This window comes from Aristolochia californica, unplaced genomic scaffold (assembly GCF_029961685.1).
Source record: "Aristolochia californica isolate CCGP_79_NKW_82.1479 unplaced genomic scaffold, dmAriCali1.0.hap1 SCAF_13, whole genome shotgun sequence".
Classification (NCBI taxonomy): Eukaryota; Viridiplantae; Streptophyta; class Magnoliopsida; order Piperales; family Aristolochiaceae; genus Aristolochia; species Aristolochia californica.
The window spans coordinates 3,336,741-3,363,832 of NW_027181804.1; the positions used below are offsets into that span (position 1 = coordinate 3,336,741).

The 27,092-nt window shown below is 38.2% G+C and overlaps 4 protein-coding genes across 8 annotated transcripts; 1 reads left to right on the top strand and 3 right to left on the bottom strand.

Annotated features, from left to right (window-relative positions):
• Nucleotides 1-309: 309 nt before the first annotated feature.
• LOC137948111 (calmodulin calcium-dependent NAD kinase-like) lies at nt 310-3,270 on the bottom strand. The gene is made up of 9 exons (XM_068794061.1): nt 3,185-3,270; nt 2,891-3,082; nt 2,517-2,740; nt 2,352-2,413; nt 1,588-1,809; nt 1,377-1,506; nt 962-1,290; nt 727-871; nt 310-640 (listed from the first exon to the last, which is right to left on the bottom strand). Exons 1-9 carry the CDS (start codon nt 3,192-3,194, stop codon nt 371-373), a joined length of 1,584 nt encoding a protein of 527 aa, XP_068650162.1. The 5' UTR covers nt 3,195-3,270; the 3' UTR covers nt 310-370.
• Nucleotides 3,271-4,270: 1,000 nt separating this feature from the next.
• On the bottom strand, nt 4,271-14,624 carry LOC137947942 (uncharacterized). Of its 5 annotated transcripts, none has more exons than XM_068793810.1 (9): nt 14,352-14,624; nt 13,984-14,070; nt 13,815-13,911; nt 10,513-11,056; nt 10,132-10,290; nt 7,760-10,055; nt 6,617-6,732; nt 5,427-5,539; nt 4,271-5,249 (listed from the first exon to the last, which is right to left on the bottom strand). In XM_068793810.1, exons 4-9 carry the CDS (start codon nt 11,045-11,047, stop codon nt 5,142-5,144), a joined length of 3,327 nt encoding a protein of 1,108 aa, XP_068649911.1. In that variant the 5' UTR covers nt 11,048-11,056; nt 13,815-13,911; nt 13,984-14,070; nt 14,352-14,624; the 3' UTR covers nt 4,271-5,141. The 5 variants fall into 5 exon arrangements, with proteins under 5 accessions (XP_068649911.1, XP_068649912.1, XP_068649910.1 ...); XM_068793811.1 differs by having other exon boundaries at nt 14,335-14,624; XM_068793809.1 differs by having other exon boundaries at nt 14,152-14,624.
• Nucleotides 14,625-17,196: 2,572 nt separating this feature from the next.
• Nucleotides 17,197-19,799, bottom strand: LOC137948856 (protein WHAT'S THIS FACTOR 9, mitochondrial). The gene is made up of 3 exons (XM_068795040.1): nt 19,716-19,799; nt 19,517-19,611; nt 17,197-18,922 (listed from the first exon to the last, which is right to left on the bottom strand). The coding sequence occupies exon 3, from the start codon at nt 18,722-18,724 to the stop codon at nt 17,504-17,506; it is 1,221 nt and encodes a 406-aa protein (XP_068651141.1). The 5' UTR covers nt 18,725-18,922; nt 19,517-19,611; nt 19,716-19,799; the 3' UTR covers nt 17,197-17,503.
• A 2,142-nt stretch (nt 19,800-21,941) lies between these two features.
• LOC137948824 (protein WVD2-like 1) lies at nt 21,942-27,036 on the top strand. Its single transcript, XM_068795002.1, has 7 exons — nt 21,942-22,077; nt 23,945-24,446; nt 25,465-25,553; nt 25,645-25,738; nt 25,824-25,895; nt 26,084-26,194; nt 26,574-27,036. Exons 2-7 carry the CDS (start codon nt 23,949-23,951, stop codon nt 26,850-26,852), a joined length of 1,143 nt encoding a protein of 380 aa, XP_068651103.1. The 5' UTR covers nt 21,942-22,077; nt 23,945-23,948; the 3' UTR covers nt 26,853-27,036.
• The last annotated feature ends 56 nt before the right edge of the window (nt 27,037-27,092 follow it).

Genomic DNA, 27,092 nt, shown 5'->3' on the forward strand with positions numbered 1-27,092 from the left:
TTTTCTTTCAGCTGTACAGGCAAAATGTCCTTCCAGGCAAATACATGTTTGTTGGGTGCAGTAGGCTAGATTGAACTAATGTGAGTTTTTGTTCCATCTTTTTGTTGATTCTGACAAGAAGTTGCGTTTAGTAGCCTGTTGATGGATCATTTGAATTTGTTCTTGCTTAATGATCATGATATTCTTTACATTTTAGACAGATATATTGTTATGCCATTTGTATTTGAAGTGATTAGTATGAAGACTCCTACACCCTTTTCTTCCTCGTCCTTCCTATTCCGACCCTTTAATTAAGACAGGTTTCCGTCATTGGAGAACGATTTGGTTTTCACTTGTGCTCTTACATGCTATTTAGAGAAGAAAGGGGCAATTACAGGGAAGTCTGGTTTTGAGCTTGTGGACGTAGAAGCTGATTTTCCGTGCGTTGGATGGCTAACTTGAGCTGTTCTTGGATGGCAGCTCTTGAAGGTGCCAGGACGACGTCAAACCAGACACAACCGGATCTGTTAACAGGATCGTCCTGTCTGTAGAGTTCGTCGACCGAAGAGGCTTCCTCGTTCAACAAGCTCACTCTCTTCAAACAATCGATCTCTTCTGGGTCGACCAGCAACTGACTGCTTCCCTCTTTCCATCCAATCAACTTCACAAAGCCAAAACAAAATTTCAAGTTAATAATTGCAAAGATCCGCTTCTACGATTGTTGCAGAAAAGTGAAGAGAATCCAACCTTGGGTGGACCTCCCATGCTGTTGGTGCAGAAAAGCCTGGCAGTATCAACCAGTTGGCAGTAACGTGGGAATGATTTGGCAAAGCTCTTATGCGACTTCAGCTGCGACTTCACCCTCACTGCTCTGCGCATCAGTATCGCCCTCCTGCAATTCCATTTAACGCCACAGAATCACTACAATAGCACTATTGATTACAAAAAAAAAAAAAAACGAAAAACTGCTCTAATCATTTACCTGATACCTCTCACGACTGCAAGGTAAGCATCACTGACGACTCCAACGAGCTCTATCCTGTACGGCTTCCTCTTGTTTTTGCCCCTCTCTTCTGCTTCTTCTGGTCTTTCTTCCACTTTTTCCCAGTAGTCCTCGATGATGGTTCCGTCGTCGCACACTTTGTATCCCAACCCCATGCGGTAGCGGTGGCGATGAACGTTCCTCGCCATGGTGATCGTCTGTTCGACGAAAGGCTCCCATGAGAGGGTTGAGTCCAAGATCACGTCTCGCCCTTCGTTCAGTGCGGTCACGAGGAGAGAAGATGCTGCGTCTGTTGATGATTGATGAACCTGTTTGGAGTTAATTCGCTCAATAGGAGTAGTTGAAAATAAATTTTGGAGATTCACTCGAAATCAGCAAGCAGGGTCTTGAGTACCAGTTCTGCTGTTTGGAGCATGTCATGGTGCTCCCCCCTGGAGCTCAGGGCTCTGTAAATGACGTCCGTCTCTTTGAATGCATCCGCCTCCACTACTACAGCATTTTTAGCTGCTTCCGACCAGAATGGACTGTACCCACGTAGTGAATTTTGTTATTTTTTATGAAAAAACGGCAAAAAACTCAATTGCAGTTGGTGATCTTATACTTACTCCTTGAGGACGTCCTTGAGGACGGTGCTCTTTCCGGCGCCCATTCCACCACCCATTAGCAGAAGCATGGGGCTTCGTTCGCTCAACGCGGCCGGCACCATCACCTCTGTGCATTCAGATTCGTCGTGGAAGGATTTCCCTATTGCTCTCATCTCTTCCAACAGAGTGGAGAACAGTCTTGTCACCTTCAGATCCTTTGTCACCTTCTCAAACCGCTGCTTCCTAATCCAATTCAGAAAGAGCATTTTTCCCTTTACTAATTTTTTAAAATTGATAGCATGCAGTAAAACAGAGTTGTCAATACAAAATCAAATCATACCCCCTTAAACAAAAATTTCTTTCAGGTAGGTCAATTTCTTTACATGAAATTAATAATCCTGCTGGTGTCAGAGTTGAAATTTTTACAGTTCGGTGGCGCACTAACTAGCTTTGAGTTCCTTTTCTTTCTGTATTTTTTAGTCTAACAATGGCACCACCAGTAACGACGTTAAAGGAAACTTTCCTAACATCCATTTTGACCTGAATAGCATCTTGCTTTAATTTTGCCCTCATCAACTCGCGCTCTGAGAAACACGTTCAGATTGAAAAAGCATCTACTCAACTTGTCGGTTCCAGAAGAACAAAAAACTGGGTCCGGAGGAAATTCGAGTTTTTTTTCAACGAGGAAAAGGCACACAAATCCCAATTCATCTTTCATCCTATTCCACAAATTTTTGTGGAGAATATAAGGGAAAACAGTAGCCACAGATAGAAAAGATTCTCACCTTGTAGCTGCCAGGACAATATCTCTTAGTTTTTTCTGTTTGTGTGAATCCGCATCCAAAATCTGAAGAAAGAGGAGCTCGTTACATAAAGGAAAAACAGCAGAAATTGTTGAAACTTGTAAATACAGAATTTCAAGAGTTTATTTGCTCTCTGGAAATTTCTACCTGAGCGATAACTTGGGAAGCATGAGACCAGTGATACGCAAAATATCCAAGAATGCATCTATCCAGTTCATCTAAAAGCTTCATATAGAGAGCATCTGCATCCGGATCACTCGCGAAGAAGGAGTAAATGTTATCTTCACCTCCTTTAACTTTCCGCAGATAATCATACGCCAGTTTGCCCACATGTGGACACTCGCTAACGCCAGCAAATCCCAATTGTCTCGCTGTAACAACGAAAAATAATTCGTAAAACCGATCCGGGTAAGATACTTGTTTCCTTCTCTCCTTTTTTGTCGTGGTCTTCTTAAATCCAAATAATGATAACAGAAAACGTTTGTAACGAGAAAAGGACCGAGGAGGTTGGATCAAATTACCTACATAGCTGGAGAAAGCTTCGAGCTTGTCGACACGTCCGGACTTGGTCAAGACGAGGCGAGGAACGGGTTTCCTGTCTCTCATAGCTCGCTTGAGACGTCGTCGGAGGTGGATCGCACAGGCGGCGCTAAGGAACGCGAACGAAGAGACTGCGACGATCTGGAGGACGATGAGTCTGCCATTGCCGCCACCTATGACAACACAAAAAAAGATAAGAATTATTGTGGAGTTTCATGGAAAGTCAGTCAAAGAAAAACGCGATTTGAAACATGGTCAAGCTTTCTGACTCTCACCTTCCCCCATGACTGGTGATCCAGACAATGGAGGCCGTGCGTTAGAGAAAGACGGAGAAGTTGCCTGCACTCCTTTCGTTGGTCAATGGGAATTTTCAACGACGAATAACAGAGCGGAATGACATGAATGCCCTTATACAAAAATCGAATCGACATGAAAAGGTAATCGGTCTGGTCTGGCCCAGTTGAACCGGGTCTGATTGTCCTATTAACTGGAATAAGATATGGATAAGAGATTAGAGTAAGGGTGAATTAGAGTGCTCTTGGAAGTTGTATTGATAACCCTTGCTTATAAAATAAGAAATAATTGATAACCCTTCCAAGAGTGGAGTAGGTAGTGATGTTGTCAGCTAAAATAACTTGACCTTTTGGGTGTTCTATTTGTTGGAGTCTATTGAGGCACAATTGATGAGACTAGTTGATATGAGTTTAGGGTCAAGACTTAATCTCTTTGGATCAATTAGGTCCTAAATTTTGTCAATCCCTCCTTCAGGTTTGTGGGATTTTGGATCGAAGACGGGTTTTCACAAACCTAACCTGTGGGATGAGACATTGATATAAAATGGGACAGGGACGGGTCGAAGATGAGTCAAGTTTACAGTGATAGGGTGGGGATAGGTCGAGTTTACGGGGACGAAGAGGGGATGGATCCAGTTTAAATCAGGTTTATGAGGACACCCCTAATTGGATTTGCCCATTTCATGAAAAAAAAATGATTTATGAACCGTATTATAATATGTTCAATTAATCTTCATCTAGTACTAATCAACTGCCCCCTCTTGTTAAATAACAAATAGTCATCTATCTCATAGAAGAGGGTTTGGTAAACTGAGCTTCATTCTTCCACATTTTTGCATTCAAAAGTCTTCTTTTCCTTGTCGTTTTGTGTTAAAAAAAAAAAAACCCTTTTTTTGTTTTTTTTTACTGTTTTTCAAAATCAACGTACACATGCTAGTGAGAACACTCGAATTTCTAGTAGTAACAGCATAAGCAGAACAAATTGCCAAGTAAAACTGTAGAAGTCAAAAGTTATTTTTTTCAGAAAATGTTTATTAAAATATTGGTAGACGTTTGTGGCTCGTCTGGCTAAGCATTTTATACAGGAAGATGAGTGGACTCGTGCATGCATTGAAAATCCAACAGATTCTTGCAGAATTGGAAAAAAACATTCTTAATAACAAAAGCTCCAAATAGTATCAATGGAGTCCTGTCCATTTTCATCCCTACTACAGATGAGAAGTGACCGCTTCACCTTGGGCCTGTTCATCTGGCTTCATCTCTAGAGAATACAGCATATTCAAGACTCAAAAGACAAATCATATCAAAGACAGTTTATTCAAGAAATATTTGCTGATCAGCAATATTGCATCATACAGAAGATAAAAAGTCTGCCCATGAATCCAATAATTGAGAAAGTAGATGTGGACTTGAATCCAAATGCAACTTCTTAGATGAATTTCATAAGAGTTTGGATCACAAATGCAACTTCAAGATCTGACCCCCATGAGAACAATCAATATGAACTTTTGAGTAGGGACAAAAGATCATTCATCACCCTCCAATAATATCACTAGTGCTGCTCTTGATTCATTCAGGCAGCAGTCAACTTCACTTCTTTTTCCTTTTTCTTATTCAAAAGCTTCCGTAATTGTGACGGTATACAAACGATAGTTCCAACACAGTCCCTTTGTCAGCATCTTTAGTCATATTTCATAACAAAAAATGGAGGAAGGAAAATTATTGCGCATCAAAAGCCCTGTTTTACTTTCTACAAGAATCCAAAAACCAGATGGTTACCACAATTCCATATACATGATTCACGCACTATGATTTGTAAGACACCATTTTTACCAGGGAACAGCCACTACAGCATTTAGGTAACAAGCAAACGACAGCAACTTCAAGAGAAAATAGAATAGTAAAATCTTACTAAGGCTATCAAAATAACTTTTATACTCTAAAAGCCATGTTTCTTTTTCTCTACGAGTTTCATATTTAGATCTTCTACAGAGGGTAGCTGGCCATCACCTTGCAGTATTGCATGCCACCATGTTAAAAGCTCTTCCTGTAAACACAGTAACACCTTAGAATGGTGATTAATGCCTTAAGAGAGATTATCAATGCTAATAACAAAAACAATGGTATATAAATATTTACTATATAAATAACCATCGTCACGTGTAATACAGCATGATTACTACCACTATGAACAAAAATAGAATTAGCAAGGTTACTAATATACCTCAGTGAAATCCTGGTTAGAAATGTAACGGCTGTCTACCAAACATTTGAAACCGCCAATGTTTACAGAAATGGGAGACTGATAAGTTCCAGAAGAATTTTCATGGGCAACCCCTGTAAAAATCCCATTGATTCAGGGAAAAAAGATGTCACAAAGAAAAAGTAACTGAACTGATTCCAACACGAACTGAACAATAAATGGGTTGATTTGATTTCAAGGTGGTGATCCAATTAATTACTAGGTTGGATTTTGGGGTGAACAATCGTACTCGGTTTCAAGACAAACCAGGTGCAGCACCCATGCCCATTAACAAAAAATTAATTGAAAAAAAAATAGAAAATATATGAGGCTTGAAGCAAGTTTCTTCAACACAACTTTGTTCATACCATCTGTGCTTAGAGAACTATATGTATAATTAAATAACAGTAACATGTAAAACAAAAAATCACCAAAGACCATAACAATAAACGCTCATATCCCTGATAAGCTGAAAATTATTTTGACAAAAGAAGGAAAACAAGTCAATTAAGAATTTCTTATTGTATAGAACTGTCACCATTTAAGTTTATTTGCATAAGCTCACGTATCAAAACTTAACTATCAATTTTTCAGAAACTAAATCGCTTTTCTATCCCTCTATCTTCACACTTAAGGCACTTAAGGCAAATTGAAATAAGAGCACACAAAAGCTTATGAAATTGATCTATTTTTAGGATAATCATTTTTCATTCAAACAGAGTTCTATATTTCAATCTAATTGCTATGCAACATTAATGAGGCTTTGCCTGTAACTATTGCCTTTGCTGTATTAACCTAGACCACACCCAAATCTGGTCCATCCAGGTCTATATTTGCACTTTTCAGCCATATATAAACAGGTTGGTTCTTGGTCAAACCAATTATGTAAGGGTTCAAATTGCCCAAACCCTTCCAGAAATGCTGATTCGTTATTGTTGACTCCATTGTAACAATACAATAAACTTTATTCATAGAGATCCATTATGAGGAATGCCTACATTGTTTGCAATTGGTTAACAACTATCTCCAACTTCCAAGTTACCTGAACTAAAAGAACTTCCTCCAGAAGTTTTGAGACTCAAGGCAGAAGAAGACGAACAAGATCACGAGGATCAAGAGAAAAACAAAAAAAATGAACAGGAAAATGAATGGGTAAGAATTGTGAAGTATACCACATATGCAGGCCACATGGTAACCTGTACCGCCTAGTCTTTTCCCCCACTTTTCAAGACGTAAACGGAGAAAAAAGCCTTCAAGACACAAGCTGGGTATTGGGAATTTTGTCCATCTGTAGATCCAGGACCAACTAATAAACTGCCTAATCAAATTTTAATTCAACAGCTGCAGTAAAATAAAAAGAATCTAATCTCAACAACTTATGCACAAACTGGTATGGGCCCTCAAGAAAAGGTGTATGTAGATGCCTAAACCGAAATGGTTACAGGTAATATCATTTAGAACGAATAACCACAGGAGTGATGTGATTCAAGCATTCAATCAAAAACAATAACACATATGGATGACCTGCACAATTTCAGTACGATATGCCTATTAAGCAATGAATACGCAACTGGTAGATCATACATCCATGTACCATGGCCTCCCCATACATCCGTTTACTATATAATTCATAGAACCAAAAGTTGGGTTTAACATCAGTACTAAGATCCTTGGAATGCACACAAGACACGAACTAGGAGATACACCATACTGCACTTTCCTTTGTCTTTTTTCACAGAGGAAGAAAAAATATGCCTTCCTGATCATGTAAATGAGTATGCAAAGAGAAAATTTTAAAAGTGCTCAACCAGAAAAACCCTTTTGGTGTTTGAAAGAATATAGCATCACTTCCAGAGTGGGGCGTCACTGTTAACTGTTGGTTGAGATTACCAAATTTCACCACAAAGAATCAAAATAGTAACAAAAACTCTTGCATTTGGCAGTTTCATATTGTTGTGTTCATCACTTATCTTCTTCCTTTTCTAAATGAAGTTTTTTCTCATCTTTTTCCAAAAAAGAAAAAAAGAACCTACATGCAGGTGCCTCAGCCGAACTACCAAATACCAAACATTGTGCAAAAACAGGAAAAGAAAGCACATAATAACTGCAGATGTTTTATCCATCTATCTTCACTTATTCCAGATGGTAAAGAACTATCCTTTTACCTGGTCATGATATGCATTCTCTGGATGTGAAAACATCAAGTTACTTAGTAAGTTTGCATCCAACTGTTTTTTGAATAGGATAATCAGAATTTCTAATTGATTAACTCGTTAGATACATAAAAATAAATATATTGGAGAGCATGGAACTACCTGAGAATATCAGTCCGAGACAAATGAAGTTGCTTAATTGCTTCAAACAATCCCCTTGGGACAGCTGGAGTCTCCCTACTGTTAAAGGGTATGGTACGACTTCCTTTCATTTTATGATTCTCAGAAAATGACCCATTAGGCTTCCAAACACTGGAACAAACTGCTATGTTAGTAAGTCCAGATTTTTTCCCTCGAGAGTACGCATATGAAGTGACATGTTGATGTAGACAATTATTTCCCTCATCTCCTTCAAGTTTACTTGAAGTGTTTTTAATATGAAAATCCTGACTGCATACCTCTCTATTTTCCAGTTCACCTGAAGTTTTTCTTGTAGATGCATATGGACAAGCAATTGCCCAATGATTCAGCTGAAAGCAGCGAATGCATAAGCACAACATATCTTCTTCTCCATTATCAAAGTTTAATGTTTTTAAAAGATCCTCAAGATCGGATTCTAGTATCTCAGTGCAGTCCTTCAAGGTGTGATCATTTACACCACAAAAGAAACAGATTGTCGTTTTATGCTCTGTATCATCTTTTGATTTGGAGGGTATAATGTGTCTCAAGGCATCCAATCTCCTTGCAAAAATAGATGCCATTCTGACTGGACTCTTGAATCTTTGTGAAGGCAAGATAGGGTATAACTTAGATGTGAACTTCTGATCCAAAATGGTTCGCTTAGAGCCACATGTGCTAGTAGGACAACCCTCTAAACCATCTTGCCCATCTTTGTATATTGTGCTGGCCAATATTTCAGCAGGAGATCCATGATGCCGCTCCAAATTGTTCCTTCCCTCACTGTGATCAAGACATTGATTAGAGTAACTAAGAGCATTGACAGCTGAAGCCACATTGGCATTGCACTGCCCTAAATTTGAAAACTTCTGAGTAAACCGAGTTATCCATAGGCTTTCTGCAGGGGTTTGTTTGTTGCTTAGTGAAGCTGAATACATGCCTGCATCGGCAGCAGCAACGCTATTAGCCTCTTTACAGTCATGAGTGACAGGATTTTCCCCACAGGACATTTTGGAAGTGGACCCACCTTTCTCAAGTTTCCAATCCTCGTTCCAACCATTAAAATTATCTGCAGAATTTTTCCCAGCAATCACCACACCAGTAGAAGAAATATTAGGTATATTTGGAGAAATGTCATTTGAGGCGATATCATGTTCATGTAATTTATCTCTTACTTTGTTGTCCATCCTATCACTTCCAGTATCACTCCGTACCCTTCTTGTATCATTGATTTTTTTTGCTCCTGCAATTCTCTCATCTTCTATCCTTGAGGTTGGGCTATACAAAGCCTGGAAAACATTCCCAAAACCAGTTTTTTTGCCTTCTCCATTCTGATTTCTACCATTTGGTGCAGGAAGAGAATAATGGTTTTCATCTCTACTACAAGTTGGTCTAATTGCAACATCCAAAGAGAGGTTCTCACCATGATATAATTTTGGAAGTCCGCTAGTCATATTTGATATCCAATTTATAAAAGAGCTACTTTGTCTTTTAATTTTCTTACTTCCACTGAGACAGTGCTGATCAATGCTACATGCTCTCTTCCTAGAAGAAACAACGCCTCCACTATTAGAACTTTCAACACTTTCTGATTTTTCATTCTTTTCTTCACCTCCACTATTAGAACTTTCAACACTTTCTGGTTTTTCATTCTTCTCTTCTGACGAACTTTCCTTAATGCCAGTGTGACAAAAAGCTTCCCCTCTAATTTTCTTCAGTTTGAAAGATGTTTCCTTCAAAAGCTTGTCAGTTAATGCAACTAAATAACTTCCCTTAGTCTCAGTGTCACATACAGCTTTCCCTTTATCTTTCTTTAGTTTGGAAGGAATTTCCAATAGAACCTTGTCAGCTGGTGCAACTGAGTAACTTTCCTTCATCTCAATTTCACATAAAGCTTCCTTTTTATCTTTCTTCAGTTTGGAAGGAGTTTCCGTTAGAACCTTGTCAACTAGTGAAAGTACCTTTTTATTCTCTCTGTCTGAATCTCCATCACTCACTTCTACCTCCACAGTTTGTACCACATTTTCACTCATAAACTCCAGCCTCTCCAATAGTTGAAGCTTCATGCTGTTAGTAGATGATGCTCTACATTTGTTCTCTTCTTCACTAAATGGAGCTATTTGGGAGACATCTAATGGCCTTAGCATGTGCATATCCGCAGAACCAGTATCTCTGTCTTTCTCTAATGGATCACCACACTTCGATTCTGCTTTCACCTTACTGGCATTTGGTTCTTCTTGTCTAAGCATAAGAAAACCAAACCCCCTTCCATTGCTTAGACCTGTAAGAAAGGCAGCATTCATTAGACACAAAGAGTAGTAAAGAAATTTTCTATGTTAATATAAAAAAATATGTACCTGCAATAGTCGTAGCAGGCATGCCAACCTTGTCAGTTTTTTCCAAACAGGTATCAATTGTTGCTTTAGTATCTCTAGAAAAACTCGGTGCCATCTCCTTGCTGATGTTAGTACCTGCCCCTGATACTTTTGAACTCATCCCCATGTTTTCAAAAGCTCCTGCAGGAGAAAAATTCTGCATGATAAGGTGTCTGGTAAATTTTTTTTTAATAGACTTCCATGATATGAAAAACTCTTCATGGAACATGAGCATGAAAAAATAGAATGACAGAGATAAAAAAGGATTTATTGGGATATTTCTCACCACCAACACCCCCCCCCACAAAATAAATAAATAAATAAATAAAACAAAATCAGAGGGGAAAAAAAGGAAAGACTTACTTTGATTTGATTGGCTGAATCGAGTGATGCCAGCAAAATTATGAGCTAGCTTGGCAGAACTAGGATTTTCAGGAAGTTCATTCCCAGGATTTGTTGTTGATTGCACTAAGGTTCTTTCAGTAGGTCCAATACTATCGGCTTCCTTATCAATAATACATGGGGTTGGTAATACCGTCATGCTTGCAGATTCGGTACTCCACAAGAAAGGGGACCTTTTTTCTGATAAACCACAATCAGTACATTTGAGACTCAAACCCTTCTGTGGTGACCATACCAGCTCAGAAAGAGGATTGGTTGTCACATTTATAATCCTGTCCACCCTTGCAATTGCAATTGCATTTGCACCTGCACCTAAATCTATGTTTGATTGATTTAGATTGCACAGATCAGTTGAACCTAGAGGAAGTCTCAATTGTGTGATGGGATCTCCTTCATTAGCATTAGCTGTATTTTTAGTTTGAGGGGAGAATTGTTCAGTGGGGTGTTCCGTTATACAAATGGGACTTAGAGCAGTTCTGTCCACGTGGGCCCTCATCTTGTGAAACTACAAAAGATAAGCCAAAAGAGAAAGCAGGAAGACATTTGGAAAAAGTAATAGGTCAGCACCTTAAAAGAAATATGATTAAAAAAAACGAATCACCCACAGCATATTGAATAGAGTAGATATATAAGCATTCATGGAAAATCATAAAGCACATATGGCTTCTAATGTACCCTGCAGAGACAAAATATGACAGAAAGCAAAAATTACTCCAAGTTAAATATAAAACTGCAGTCCAGGTACAATTTTGAAGGTTCCAAAAATGTTAGGACGGTTGTTAATCTTTTAATTGTATTTTGAATGGATAACATAGAGTCAACGGATCTACATCCCTGAGACAGACAGAAATCCAACATCTGTTTTGAATAATTTATGCTTCATACTTGCTTATAAGATTAGAAACAAAGCATGATTGTAAGCCATGATTATCAACAAACGAATGTTACTCCAACATGTTTATAGAGATAATAGTCTCAACCATTAACTTCAGGGTATTAGGATCAGAAGTGAAGATAAGGTCAACAGGACATAAAAAACTCAACTTGACAGTCATTTTGGCCATTAGGAGTACAAGAAAACTACCATAATGTCACGAGAACAGATGATAAGAGTACTCGTATGATTCTTAGTGCAAAAAAAATAAAATAATAATTATAATTAAAAAGTAATAAAATAATAATTGTTGAGTAGGAAAAATCCCACACTGAGAAACATTCAGAAATGGTATTGGGTTATAAGGTTGAGCAATAAGTATTCTAAGTGGCTAGTCATTTTGGGATGAAACCAGGCTCAATCCAAAAGTGGTATCAAAGCAGGATTTGTGTGTGGACCAAGGCTCAATTTGTCAACTATTGGGTGGGAGTTTGTGTGTTGTTGGTCATTAGAAATTTGTGCCCACGTCTCAAGTCCGTTATATGTAAACCTAGATATGAATTGTGTTAACCTAGATATGAATTGTGTTGAGTAAAAAAAGTCTCATTTTGAAAAACATTCAGAAATGATATTGGGGTATACGGTCAAGTAATAGGCCTTTGAGTGGCTACTCATTTTATGATAGCACCGGGCTCAATCGAACAATAACAATAAATAAATATTTAAATAATAAGAGACTAGGAAAAGAAAAGACCAACAAACACCACGACAAGTGCAGCAAGGGAGATCAATGCTTAATTTATGTTTTATATAATAGAACTATTGATCAAGGTAAGAGTGAGACTTGGTCAAACTTGGCTTGTTATGAGTGACCAACTATCCATTTTAATAAAGCAAAATTTAGTAGTCTTGAATGAACTTCTCTGTATTGCAAAGCTTTTCTCACATATGGTGCATAATTAGATAACTTTGACAAGTACAAGGTACCAACACAAATCAGATACTCTGGTACTTGGATAGTTAATGTCCTCCCTCATTTTGTTATAGAGAAAGTCATTTTAGGTGTTAAGATCATTTTTTATTTCCTTGTGAGGTATATAACGTGTTGAATGATTAATAGCAAAAACATAGAGAGCGTGATTATGCTGAAAAGTATAAAAAATTTGGTTGATAGAGTTCTTGTCAACATTTGAATTTAGCTATGCTGAAAAGTACCAAAGATTTTTTGTATTCTGAGTAATTTGGTTGCTAAAGTTCTTGTAAACACTTGAATTAAGCTTCTTGGTGCTTCTTTGTATTTTTCTCTGTTAATATATACATCTTTTTCAAAAAAAAAAAAAAAAAAAACTTCTTGGTGCTTCTTTGTCTTACAAGACATCTACTAGTACATTCCTTGGCTTATGAGGTAGTTCAAGGAGAATCCATGTGAGATGAAAATCATAACCTGGCAACAAAAAAGAATAGAAAACTCTATACTGACCTATCATGAGTTATTACAATTTGGGTAGGAAGGATGGGCAGCCTTTAGCGGCAGCATATTCATATAGTGGAATGAACCCTTTCTTCCCAAGTAAAAACAGTTTAAAACACTGAGCATCAGAGAGGATTTCATGAAGGCAATATGTGTAAGCTCCATGAACTAAACTCATCATGAAGAGAAAGCAAGAAACAGCTTCTTATAAAATACCCTGGAACCAGTAATGTTACTTCAAAATATTCAACAGTAGGTGCACTCCAATTAATTTCATGAAAACAATGATTTCAATTAACAAACACAAAAACTATTAGGTAAGAATGAATAATTGTAATTTTTTATATAAATCAAAGTTAGATGATACAATGAAATGGTTAAAAAATGGAAAAGAAATAGTTTCCAAGAGTCCATAGGATGTTGAGATTTGACATTGACTCAGGATTTTGCATCTAGTTGGGTTGAAAGGAGAGGTCGTGCATCTCAAACAGACATGCACATCCTCAAACTATGCCATTATGCATTTCTACTTTAACATTGTGATTAGTAGCATTTTGTTTGACAATGATCTTTGATATATATGTTTTAAGGCTAGTTACAATATAGACTAATCATTTACATATAGCACTTTCATAAACATTTTCACAACAAACATCAGCAGAAAACTAGCTTCTTAATCTTTCATTTTTGAGCGATCAAACCATCACGTCTCGAACTAAGAATGCAAATTTTGCAAGATTCGTTTTGCAAAAGTTGCTCACGGTAAAGGACTCATTTGAATTGTCGCATCTGCAAAGGACTTCTGACTTCAAAATAGAACGCAACAGACCATTTAACATATTCAACTGGAATAATGCAGCGAAACCCAGAATTCTAAGAACTAGCCATACAAAACCATAATTGAACTTCCGGACATACCAAACATCCTAAAACACCAGTAACCCATCCTCCAATCCCGGAAACAGGAAGAGACCAACGGGCAGCAAAAGATTTTCTGAGCGATGACTGCCAAAAACTGAAATAGAGAGAACTCGTCAAAACAAACAACACATTAAAGAAAAGAAAAGGTAGGGAAGTTCTTGCATACCCCTCATCATCAACTCGTCTAGTGGGTGAATCGGTCTTCAAGTCCTCATTGCATCTTCCAGACGCGAGCAAGGTCTGCTGGTTCTCTCTGTTAGACAGTTAAAGCAGGGACACCATTCAGAAAGAGAAATAAACTGAGAAAATACTCAAACAGGAGGGGAAAAATAACTGAGTTTTCCCAGTTCCGAAGCTGCCAAACGTTCTGCACGAAAAGCTATTTTCCTATTTTTAGAGGTTCAGGATCCCCAACGTGGACTCCTGTGTACCAGTAACTCCAACTTGTTCTTTACAATATCCCCTCAAATGAACCCCTTTTCCTCTTTCAGGTAATGAAAAAGCTTGGAATACGAACTAGTTTCTTGTGTATACATTGAAGAGAGGCTAAACGCAGCTGATGTTTCCTCCGACCGTTGATGGTGGGAAAGCAGGCGGCCCTAACCATTTCGCCTCTGGCAGATTTTTTTTTTTTTTTTTGTTGTTGCCGCAGAGAAGTAGGAGCAGTTAATTTAGTTATAGCTTAATCAGCTTTTTGATACACTTTACATGGTTAATTAATGATATCTATGGCTGCTCTCTTTTAGAAAAAGACACTTTCAGAATCTCTCTACTGGGGAGACTGATTGATCCAAGCGTTTGACAGTGGGCACCCTCAACGTTTTTTTCAAGAAGGCTAGTTAATCTCTTCAATCATGCACTGGTGAGTGAACAACATCAGATTTTTTGAAGGTTATGTGAAGAGATAAATAGGTTAAATTGTAGACCTTCGGCAGCCACCCACGTGAAAGTCGATAAGTCGTCAATGGCTCTTCTGTGTCGTTAGCGCATATGACTGGGACCAAGTGCTTCCTTAAAGGTCAGAAGTCGAGCAATTGGTAGGCAATCATTTTCAGCTTCCCGGCAAAAGGCTGACATAGAGATTGGTAAGAAGTTAGAGACAATAATTATCTCTGTAGATTAGAGAGACGTTCAACAAGGAAGAGATGGAATACAAACACAATCCACCGTACGTATCTGCCTGCTGCTGTAATAGACAATAATAGTTGCAGTCCTGGGTCCTCGCGCCTTCGGAAGCAAGTAGCAGCAAATTAAAGGATTGGGATGGAGCGGCGCTTTTGATCATGCATTCGTCCATAAAGATTGGATTTTGGTCTATCCGTTATATCCTGTATTAACTAACCATTATAAGGGTAATATTGCAGCAGATACGTAAAAGATATTAATGGGTGCTCTGGACTAGTATATCCAGGATGTGACATCAATCCTATCCGGAACGTCGTTCTCAATTAACTGGATTAATCTCTGCTAGTGCTAAGTTGTGGCATCTCATAAAACTTTTAAAAGTGACGATGACCTCACAGGCCCTGTTAGTACGTTCCGTAAGTTAGGAGGAAAAATAAATTATAAATGTAATTCACTTTTTCCTCGTTTTACACATAACCCTATTGAAAGTGAATTCACTTAGGGTCGAACTCTGAATTCACTTTCTCTTTGTCGTTGGTAAAAAAACTCTAGAGAAATTTTTTTTACCCCTCTGTGACTACCCCCTCCCATTGGAACCTCTCCCCATCTCTTTCTCTCGCCGTCCCCAACGCTTCTTGCCACGGATAACCTTACTTTGATGAGTAGCATTGTTTCAGATGACCTTTCGCGATTTCTCTCTCCCTTCTGCAACCTCTCTCCTTAACAATCTTCTTTTGCTGATCCTTTCTTTCTCTCACCGTCCCCAGTTATCTTTGACAACATCTATCTTCCACGAGTATTGTCTCCTACATCTCGATTCAAAGGTATTAGGGTAAACTGTTCTTCCTGGAATTTGAATATAGGAGGCTAAATTGTTAAATTGTTCTTATTGGTTCGGAATTTGTTCTTTCTGCCTCTCGTTTTATTTTTTGTATAAGATTTGTTGCCCTTTTGGAGAGAGCATGGATGGGCATTTCTGTGCTTCGTTCTGTTCTACCCGGTGGAAGTTGTTGGATTGGGACGAAGGACAAGGGGAGAACCGAACCACCGTTGTTACTATTTTGTTTGCTCTCAAACAGATGTGGATTTGGTCGCGAAGGATAGATGGATTATCTACATTGGGTTCGTTTATGCTTTTTATGGTGGTGAGATTTTTCCTTTGATTCTTACCAAATTATGGAGCATATATGATTCTTTGTGAAGTTTTAATGGAGATGAAGAGGATTCTTTGCTAGTGAGGTTTGTTATAAATTCACTAAGTGGTCTGCCTTATTTACTTGAAATGAAAGTAGTTTGTAATTGTAACTAGTCTCATTTCATATAGTTGTGGAGATGATGGTTGAAAACGGATTCTTTTGTGTTATTCATTTTTCTCAAAGTGAAAGTTGAAGTTTATTATTACGGTGTTTACGTAATACGTTAGATAATGAATAGTTTAAGAGTGTGAATTTAAACACGTTTAAAATTATAATTACATTAAATTTTGTATATTACAAAAGTAAGTATTTGTGTAATTATTTTACTTTTTATATATTTAATTAATAAATTAATATTATTTTGATATTACTAATAGACTAACTTTATATAATAAAATATTTTTTTATATGACTATTTTATATTTATATATTACAAAATTACAATTTGATTACAATTATAAAAGTACGTGTTTGTTTAATTGTTATATTTAATATATTTTATTTATTAACTAATATTAATTTAATTTTTTGAAAGTCAGATATATCAAAATATTTTATTTAATAAATAATCTATTTACACTTTACACCACACTCTCTATTGTGCACACCAACATAAACATGTATTTTACACTGCACTTTACATTGTGCACACTAACACAAACAAGAACTTTACACTACACTTTCCATTGGATACACTAACACAAACAAGTACTTCATTTTCCCTCTCACTTTCACTAGGGAAAGTACTTACACTTCCCCTCCCACTTTCCCAACACTTACATAGTGCACTAACCCCCATAAAGACAATCAACCAACAGAACACCCATGTCAATGAATGAACAATCTTACTTTGCTCTTGTTTCTGAAATTAGTCCAACCAAAGATGAAATTCAAACTATTAGAAAAGTTTCTGTGCAATGTTAATCTACAGGGTTTGGTGTTCATGTTAACACAAGTGACTGAGTCCTGGATTACCTTAACAAACAAAGAAGCTGCAGTTATCTTGCTTTGAGTTCAGCTCAAGACAATCAGGACCAGCTCTCTTAGCAATACCAGAATTCAAGAAACAGTTCAGTAAATTTAGTAAAAATAGTACAGAAGATATTACTGTACTCCTTTAAGAAAAATAATTATATACACAGAAGAAAAGGCCATGAAGTACAACTTGTCGTCCTTACAGGGCAATGTCATGTCACCAAATTGTTAGACAAATAAGTAGAACCAAATAAACTTTCTCCCTCCTAGAATTATGGAACTATCCAACCAAAACTATTCCTAAATATCTCACTAAATTTGCCTTTCCTCTGGTTCTATTAGATACACTAACTACAAATATTTAAAATTCTCTTGTGCATGCTTATCCTTCTATAAAAGATCTACTGTACCTTCTTCCTTTGCTTCCACTGGGTCCACAGGCTCAGACAAATTAACATTTCCTGCCTGCAACAAAGGCTTGTTTCTTCGTCTCTCCTTTAAGATACCATCTGATTTTTTCATCAGGGCTATGTACTTCTTCCTCACAGCCAGCATTGGATGTTCCTCTATGCAGGAACCTGCATTGTAAGCTTCTTTAAGAATCGCTGTACACGTTTTGTTCTTCAATGAGAGGTAGAAAATATGGGGATGCCGTTCAAATGCCCGATAAAACTTTTGTGGCAAACTCAAATACTTCCTTAGACAAAGTAGTTTTTTCCTCTCTGCAGAGTAATCTACGAAAAGGCTAAGCAGTTCGTGAAGAACACCCACAACCCTTTTCTCTGAAATATCACTGTTTGGATTAAGAAGAGAAGAATCTTCATATGGTGATACATATGGGAGCTCCTGGAACTCATCCAACCAGTCTGAAATCTTTTGCTTCAGTCTCAAGCCTTTTGAAGGAAAGAGAGGGAAAGCAATGTTAGATGACAGTTCCAGCTGCTCATATCTTTTCACAGCATTCTTCTGAATTTGTGAAAATATCTTTGTTTTATTGTCATCTATAACTCTTATGGCCGGAAGCCCCCCATCCATTTCTGCAATTTCAAAAGTCCCATCAAGTTTCTTTAGAATGTTTTGCAGAAAGTCAGTGGATAATCCTAAGTACCATTGCATACCCTGAATTATCTTCACGGGAAGCATCTTCTCCTCACTCATCAGCACCAGACTTTTTAATCGATTAACAAGATCCAACAATTTATTTTCATAAACTGCTTGCTCTTCTTCATCGAGATTGATGGCTTCTCTTGTAAGTCGAAACCAAGGGAGATTGTACTTTTCTCCAGCGAATTCTTCAAAAAATGATGGGTATTGCCTCAGGAACTTTGCAACCTTGATGGGAACATCAAGTTCGTCTCCACTCTTGGAAATGGCCGAGATGGGAATGGTGTAGTCCGGTTCTTTAATCATACAGTTCTTCAAGGAGATTACTGCTTTCAGTTCTCTGGAATAATTAATGGCTTCAATGGAGTCATAGTAGCCATCTTTCTTCCATTTCATTTTGACATCAACATAGCTGGCTTTTTGGATGCAGCAATACAAGGAAGGCAATGCTGGAAAGATGATCTTTCTGCCCTTCACCAACTGTGAGGAAAACTTGTGGAAGAACATCCTCAGAAACTGATGGATCTCGCTACTACTTCAGCTAGCAATGGCAACCAGTTTCAAGGTATAAATTGATTGGAAATGAGAAAACAAAGAACCTGAAGGCCGCTGCTATGGTGTTCTTCTTTCTTAAAAGCCAGATGTTGGCTACATCGAAGGCTGGACGTGGGCCTAATTGCCATCAGGAATCTGAAAGATAGCCAACTGCAGGAGGCAAATAACAAAAGTGAGTTGACCTAAGACAAAGACAGGCAGGATTCTGAACTTTGGATCATAAAATTTGCATTCTAAAAAGACTCTTAACTTGTCCGGCAACCTGCTTTCATTACCGTCCGTATGTATGGTTCATAGGTTACACGAATAGCAAATTATGATAGCAGACTGATTTCATACCAATGCACAAAACTTACCATAGAACTGGTTAAGAACTAAATGCAAGAACTGTAGACAGAGACATGGTTTTAAAGAGCGTCTTAGATATGGCTATCATCAACGGAAGAAGCAAGCCTGGGTGGAGGAAGGCCAGAAATTACACTCGCGAATTTCGTGTACAGGAAATAGCCTAGAATCAGTTAACAGCTACCAGTAACCACTAATTCACTGCTCAAACCTCAAGATAACAATGGGCGAGAAGTAGGACAATAGCAGAGCATTAAAACAGAAAGAAGAAACAATGGAATTAATAAAGTCATAAATTTGCAAAATGCGACTAGTGATCGAGTGCAACACTCATAGCACGCTGCACGTTCCGAAAGCCATAAGCACGCAAAAATAAAATTTCAAGCCATTGTTTCTCACCTGGTACGAGGCTGAAGCAGTCGCGTAATTTGGGATAACTGCTAGGATTCCAGGTCGAGTAGGGAAGCGTCAGAAAATGAGAATCGGAATGAAATCTGCAAAACACATAGTGAGGTATTGGAAACAGTTAAAGAAAAAACCAGAAGAGAAACATGTAGACTGCGAAGACAAAGAAGGTAAGAAGAAGATAGAAGCTTACGAGAGACCGATGATCGAAGGTTGAATCAGCGGCCGCTTCGCCGGGCGCGTGTTCAGTTGTTCCTCGCGTTTGCGGGAGGTAATCGGGCAGGGTTCCATCCATCCGACACTTAAAACAGAAGTATAAAGCTCAGACCGGACCGCCCTGTTGAACCGAATTCCGTCCGGGCCATGGGTCATTCCAACCCGGAAATAGGATAAAACCCCACTGATCTGGCCGATTAAAACCCAACCCAATGCCTACGCATTTGATAAATTATTTCAATATAATATTAAAAAAATTAATATGTAATTTATCCAATGACTAAACTTAGTTGAAACCAAGTTGCACTTGACCCCACGTCGATGTGGGCCATGGTGTCCTATCGAAGCATGTCCCTGCCAACTCCAATACATGCCAAAACGCAGAAAAACCAATCGATTCCTCCTCCCCTTAAAAACCAATATCCTCACACGTCCGAATGTCGGCACTCAATATAGAAATATATAAACGAGAACAAAAACAAAAAGGGACCTTACGTGATTCGTAACGTCGTCGCATTCTGGACCCTTAAATCCTACGGCCTACGGGGACCTAACGTGACACATGATGCCGAGGTCAAGATTCCACAAAAAGTGAAGGGTGCAGAAACTTCCGCTGGGGTTACGACGGATCCTGGACGTGACCAACCTTGGGTGCTCTCCCTGCTCGCATTCCTTGGCGGCATGTCGCCCTTGTTCCGCCCGTACTATTCGCACGCGGGCCCACATTCCGTTTTCCTTCTCGTCTAAGAACAAAAAAGGAGAGGAAAGCATCATTTCACGCCACGGAGGCATTCATTCCTCATCATTAGTTTAAGTTGTGGACCATCTTACCCTCGACCTTCCCATAATGCTGGCTTCCTCCTTCTCAATAAACGAGCTTTAGTCATGTGGGTCCTAAACGAGCCTGGACTAGAGGAAGCTTCGTGGTCTCCACGGTCGCATTCCACAGCGAGTAGTGTTCACGTACTTTGCTTGCCATGCAGAAATTTGTATCACTTGGTTACTTAATACTTTAATTAGTTGTTTATTTAGAAGCTTAAATATGACAGTGTTAGTGGTAATAAGTGGGTTAGCAGATACTAATCAGAGCCAGCAAAGGAAGAAGACAGGCTCCCCAATCTTTCCATAAAAGGGGTTTAATTGATAACTAACACGGCTTAAAAGGCTAACAAAGGTAGGATAAGGGAAGGGGCAGTTTAGGGACGAGAGGTGACCTTTTATTAGGGAGTTGTTACTGCTTTATCAAAAGAGTTAGAGCGAATAAATCAATTGGGTCCCTTTTTTAATTTCTGGCCTCGGCGCCATTCGCGCCTCTTGACGAATCCTCCGTGCACCGTCCAAGCACGGATTTGACGACTGACCAATAAAATCTCCATTACCGCCCCCCCCTTCCTACTTATTTACTTAAATGCCCTTGTCTTCGCGGGTACGGTGATTATGGTCCAACCCGAGTCAAATCGGTTCCACCATTTTTGAGCCCACGTGGACGCACTTTAGGGGTACAAAGGAATATAACCTGAAATAGAATAATTCAAAGCTAAGTAAAATATCAATATATGAAATTCCCTTTGGACCATTCAAAATAGAATGTTGGAGAGTTCCTGTAAAAGCTTAAGATATGAGCCGATTAGCATTAATTAATGTACTTAGAAATGTGGGAGATGGGATGCTACGGATTGAATCGAATCGATTTCGTCTGAATTAGAGAATTGAGGTTTAAAAATGTTCATGGGTCGACTTCTTTCCATTCCACTAACATAAACCATGTGTGAGGATTGTTCTTTATGGCCCCAGTGCAGTCCATTGATTAATTAAAAAAATTGTTACACAATTAAAGTGGTCACTATCCAACTAATAATGCCGACGACTAATCCTCCACTTAAATGACATAATACCTACCCTCATCGAACCAGTTTTTCTCGCCAGGGGAGATGACACATGATGTGGGTCCCAAATATGGGACCACGGCAGGTTATTTTCGTAATTCCAAAGTTGGGAGGTTTTGACCGAATTACGATTTTGTCCAAGGACAAGTGAGGCCGCTGTAAATGTATGTGTCCAAAACGGTACGTGCACGAGTTTCTCGTACCTGGGACTTAACTACGGGCGGAACCCCCCCCCCCCCCCCCCCCCCACATTTTCTAATTACGCCGTCAGTTGACGCCGTTAAATCCCGGCGGCTATATAACGCTGTCTGTCTACTGTCCTGACCTCCTGAGCGAGTGAGACGGATTTTGTACCGTCGTCCGGAAAAAAGAAAAAAAAAAAAAGTTAAAAAGAAACAGCTCTGTGTATTCGATAAGAGTTGCTGTTCTTGCTGCTGTGGATCGGGTGGAAATGTAAGTGAAAATTTTGGATTTTTTTTTAAAAATAGTTTGATTGCGTCTTTGCATGATGGGTGTGGACAAGTGGAGGGGAATGCCGATCTCTTTGGTCGTTTTTGGTGTGCATTGAGGTGGTTTTTGCGAAGTGATTGGGGATTTTGCTTGCATTTGTGGAGCTTTTGGTTTTTTGGGTGGATTGAGATGAGAGTTTGGGGGTTTTGTTTTTTATGCCACGTTTTCTGCTCCTGTTTCGATGCGTTCTGTTTGTTGATAACAGTAAGAGAGGTGGGACCTTTATTTGTAGCTTGCATTTGTAGTAGTGAATTTTCTTGACGATTATGAGTAGATTCAATGGTTTCAGCTTTTGATTTCGTCTACTTTTACTTGTTTTTCTTGTAGGAACCATTTCTTTTTCCTTGCATTTAATACATTGCGTAAATCTAGTGGAAGAAGGATAGCTTTGGCTGTTGGTTTTCGGAAACTTGCTATTTCACTCTGCAATAGTTTCTGTTTTATGAAATCCTATACTGTGAATTACTAAAGTCGTCATTCCTTGTGGTGGCATTTTCCCCTTTGCGTTATTGTTATTATTTTTTTAATCTCAAGTCCATTTGTTTCATCTGCTAGTGTTTGCCTCCGTTTGTTCCTCTGTCTTATTGGTAGTTTTTTTTTTTTTTTTCTTGTACAAACCAACTCTATTACATTTCTGTAGACAATTTTGCTCAATCTCTTTTTGGTTCCCCTGTGCGGGTTATGAATTCTCCTTTCATGTTGTCGTTGTGATCTCTGCTACTGTAAAATTCGTACTAAATTCATGTAAACATGGTGCCTTGAGTCTGTGTGAAGGATATCTTCCTTTTTACCTCTTTGATTCTGTGTGGTGTGTATCTATATGTGTTGGGAATATGTTGCACATTGAAGAGAGTCCTTGAGGCTTGTTCTTAGTCCTTTCTTTGATTGTTACCCTATTCTTCATGCAGATTGCGTTTTTCTCTTAATTGATTTTACTTCCTTACAATAACTTCTCTTGGTTTTGGATTCTAAAAATTGATAACTTTTTGTTCTTTTATTTGTTTAGATTTCTCTGTGTTGTTTATTTACTTGTCTAATTGCTTTTATCCATGTGTAGTTCATTGTGTCGAGCCTCTTTGTAGCTTGAACTACATGTGACAGTGTTAAAGCCAAATGCCATGGGCTTTCCTTTTTCTATTCTTCTTTTTATGTGTAGAAGTATTGCTGCTCTTTCTGGCTCCCTGGCCCAGCTTGAGTGTGGAATTTGCTCTTTTCTTATGCTTTAGGTTTCAGATGTTTTCTGTTAGAAAAGGAGATGTTTTATTTGTTTCGTGTTGATAATTTTCATTCTTCCAAGTATTGGATTGAACATTAAGTCTTTTTTTAAATAAACTGTAGGAATTCTTTCTCACCAAAGAAGAGTCAGATCAGAGAGTGGTGGTCAACATTTTGTAGCAAGATATACTAAAAATAGATATTGGATAAGTTACCTGGGTCCTGTCTTCATGAGTCTGTTTGATTTGTTTCAGCCATCATATGGGATGTATCAGATGAGGTTCCTAATGATATTCATTTCAAAAGATATTTGATTGGTTGGTCCTTAGTGAAATTCTATACTTGATGGTTTGTCTTAACTTAGAGTGGATTTTAATTATGAATATGAGGTGGTCTTTGTGCAATGAAAGGCTTGTCCCTGTCTTATCTATTTGAAGTGCTATGGTTGACTGAATATAGTTCTGTCAAATCTGGAGCATTTTAATTTTTTTTTTTGCTTCATGCAGAAAATATGTTTTTGGAGAGTTTTTATAGTCTTTCTTCTGAGGTGCCTCCATGCAGAAATATTGTGGTGATTTTTTGTTGTTTTTTGCAGTACAATGGGCAGGGAGGTTCTAGATGAGTCTATAGGGCAGGATTATGTTGCAATATATTCAAACGGTGATGTGCATGGAAACCCTAATGAAATTACTCCTGCAAATGATGAAAATCAGAGGTCTGAAGAAAAAATTGAGGAGGAACCAGGCCAAAAAGTTCTTGTAGAAAAACCTGAAGCAAACGGATGTGAAGTAAAAGAATGCAAAGAAGATTCCATTGATGTTACCAATATAGCTCAAGATGGAACAGACATGGCTGCTGTTAAAACCAACTGTGGGGATGTTGTTTGTGGAGAGAAAACTGATAAATCTGAAGCTCAAAAACCAAATAATCACAAGAAGTCAACCTCGCCAGCAAAAGTAGCTTTAAAAATTGCGACTACTTTGAATGCTCGACCCACTTGTACTGTGCCTCAGCCTTTTGCTCTGGCAACTGATAAGCGTGCTTCTACTGGAGCCCGACCTGCTAATTTGCAATCTTCAAATATGAAAAAGACACAGGTAAATGAATATTTACTACTGATCTCACCTGTTTATTTGAAACTAGAAACCATAGTTGTGTGTATACACATGTTTCAGAACAAAAGACTCAGTTCAAATCTTTTTCTTTTGAAAAACTCAAATCATCTAGAAAAGTACTGGCAACTCTGTTGGCCACCAACCGTAAAACACTTCACCTCATAGAGTGTGGGTCATCATGGAAATCACATTTTAGTTTTTCTTTCACTTGGAGTCTCACTTTCTTCTTATCTAATCTTTACTTTTAGGTAAAACACTTACTCACAAATTGTTTTTGAATTTATATGTGTGTGTATATATATATATATATATATATATATCCTAAAGAATAAAAATAATTTCTTATAATTTTACTTTATTCTGAAAACCACTAAAATATTCTCCACAGATTTTTTTTCTCATTTTCTTTTAGCAAATGTCATTTTGTTCACTTAACCTGTCTCTCTTATTTTCTTGAAAACATTTACCAGTTAATATGAATATTTGTAAACTGCCTTGGTTATCATGCCGCAATTGCTTTTTTGTTTTACTAACCATTGCATTTTGTTTATCCTCATCAGAAACAAACAGCATTGCTCATAAACTAGGAAGAGCATTTTGTTTCTATAGGAAATTCAGTCGTGTACTTATGGGACAAAAAAACAGGAGGGATAGATGGCGTGTGAGTATCTTTTGGGACAAAAAAACAGGAGGGAAAAATATTGGGGGTGATAGTTGAGAGGATGCTGCTGTTCACACACTTTTCAACTGTGTTGTTCTCCCATTACTTTCTTTCTGTGAAATGGCTTTTTTAGGATAGCTAGGACTAAGTAGAAACTTCTCTTGAATTGATGAATGGGCTCCTGTCGATTTATAATGGGTGGGTTTCAGAACAGAGGATGGTTAGTTTCAGTTTGGTTATTGAAGTGGATTGATTTACTAATCTAATGTAATGTGTTTGTATAGTTTTCGCTAGAACTCCATTCTTATTGCTCTGATATTGGGTCTCCTGCAACTGCAGCAAGCCTCTCCACTCATATCAAGGAAGCCCCTGCAGCCTGATAATTCAAAACATCCAGATGAAGAAGATACTTGCTCCGTTGTGTCCTCGTATCCTTATTGGGTCCTGGATTGTCAAGTTTGTGTTTCTTTCTAGCTTACCTATCTGGATGTTGTGTTTCTTTTTCCTTAATTAACATAGAAATGCTGCATCAGTGCGTACAATGAAATCAAAGATTACTGTGGGGGCTGCACCTGTATTCAGAGTCAGTGAGCGTGCAGAGAAGCGGAAGGAGGTATACAAGTTTCATGAGACTTTGTGTATTAACCTATCTATTTTTTCTAGAACTTACTCTTACAGATGGCTTCTATGTTTTCTAGTTCTACACAAAGTTAGAGGAGAAACACCAGGCTCTGGAGGCTGAAAAAAGCCAGTGTGAAGCTCGGACAAAGGTTTGGTATCATGATTGGATGCTTCTGCTCATTTCTTTCTTTCACTTCAGGATCCTTTGGATGTCAGTTTTTTTTCTTTTTGGTTTTTGCTTATTGCCTCTCAAAACATTATTGCTGTAAAATTATGAGGCTTTAATTTTCATAGAGAAGACGAGGATCTGCATTCACGGGTTAAGATTTTCCTTCAGGAAGAACGAGAGGCAGCTCTAAAGCAGCTTAGGAAGAGTTTGACATTTAAAGCAAATCCAATGCCTAGTTTCTACCATGAAGGACCACCTCCAAAGGTGGAGCTGAAAAAGGTACTCTTTCCCTTTCTTTCATACACACACACAATTTGTTGAGAAGCCAGAATTCATCTGTTATTTAACTAGCAGAAAATATGAACTTGGAAAAGTGTGTCAAGATATCTGGAAAATGGTACAAATTGAAGTAAAATTGCTCCTGCAATGACCTCTAGCTCAGAAGTGCTACAGTGTAAAGATAGTTTTCATAGAAAATGAAAACTAGAGAGGGATGTTTGGTAAAACTAATCTGTCCTGTTTTAATACTTCTAATTGAATTTTATTAAAGATCTTCTAGTTTATGTCATTAGCGAATAGGGTAGTTGTTTTTGTGGCTTATTATGAAAGTTGTGGTAAGAGTTGGCAGGTTTTTAACTGATATTAAATTCCTCGCCAGATCCCCACTACTCGCCCAAAGTCACCAAAATTGGGACGAAGAAAGAGCTGCAGTGATTCAGTCGATCCATCTTCACCTCGGGAAAATGGCAAAGTTTCATGTGGAAAGCAATACCGCCACAGTTTGGGTTCTTACAAAGAAGACAACAACAAAAACACTGTGAACAACGTGAGTGGGAATTCCCTAAAGGATGGGGCTAAATTAGTCAGGGCAAGTGCCAAAGCCCTTTCTAACAAGACAACAGGAGACAGAAATGTGGATATTGCAGTGCAATCTTGACCTGTGAGTTATTTAAATTAAAGAGGCAAAAAAGGTTTTTTTTTTTTTTTTTCATTTTTCCTCTCTTATGCATGGTCTGATATCTTACTGGTGTTATCTTTGCAAAACCTTTTTGCGTTGGGCTTGTGTGATATAAGTGTAAATTATGTAAGTTACATCTGATGAAGGGATCTTTACTACTGAACATTATCATGTCAATTTAGAAATGTGCGAGAGCTGTGAGTGTCATCTCTCTTTCTC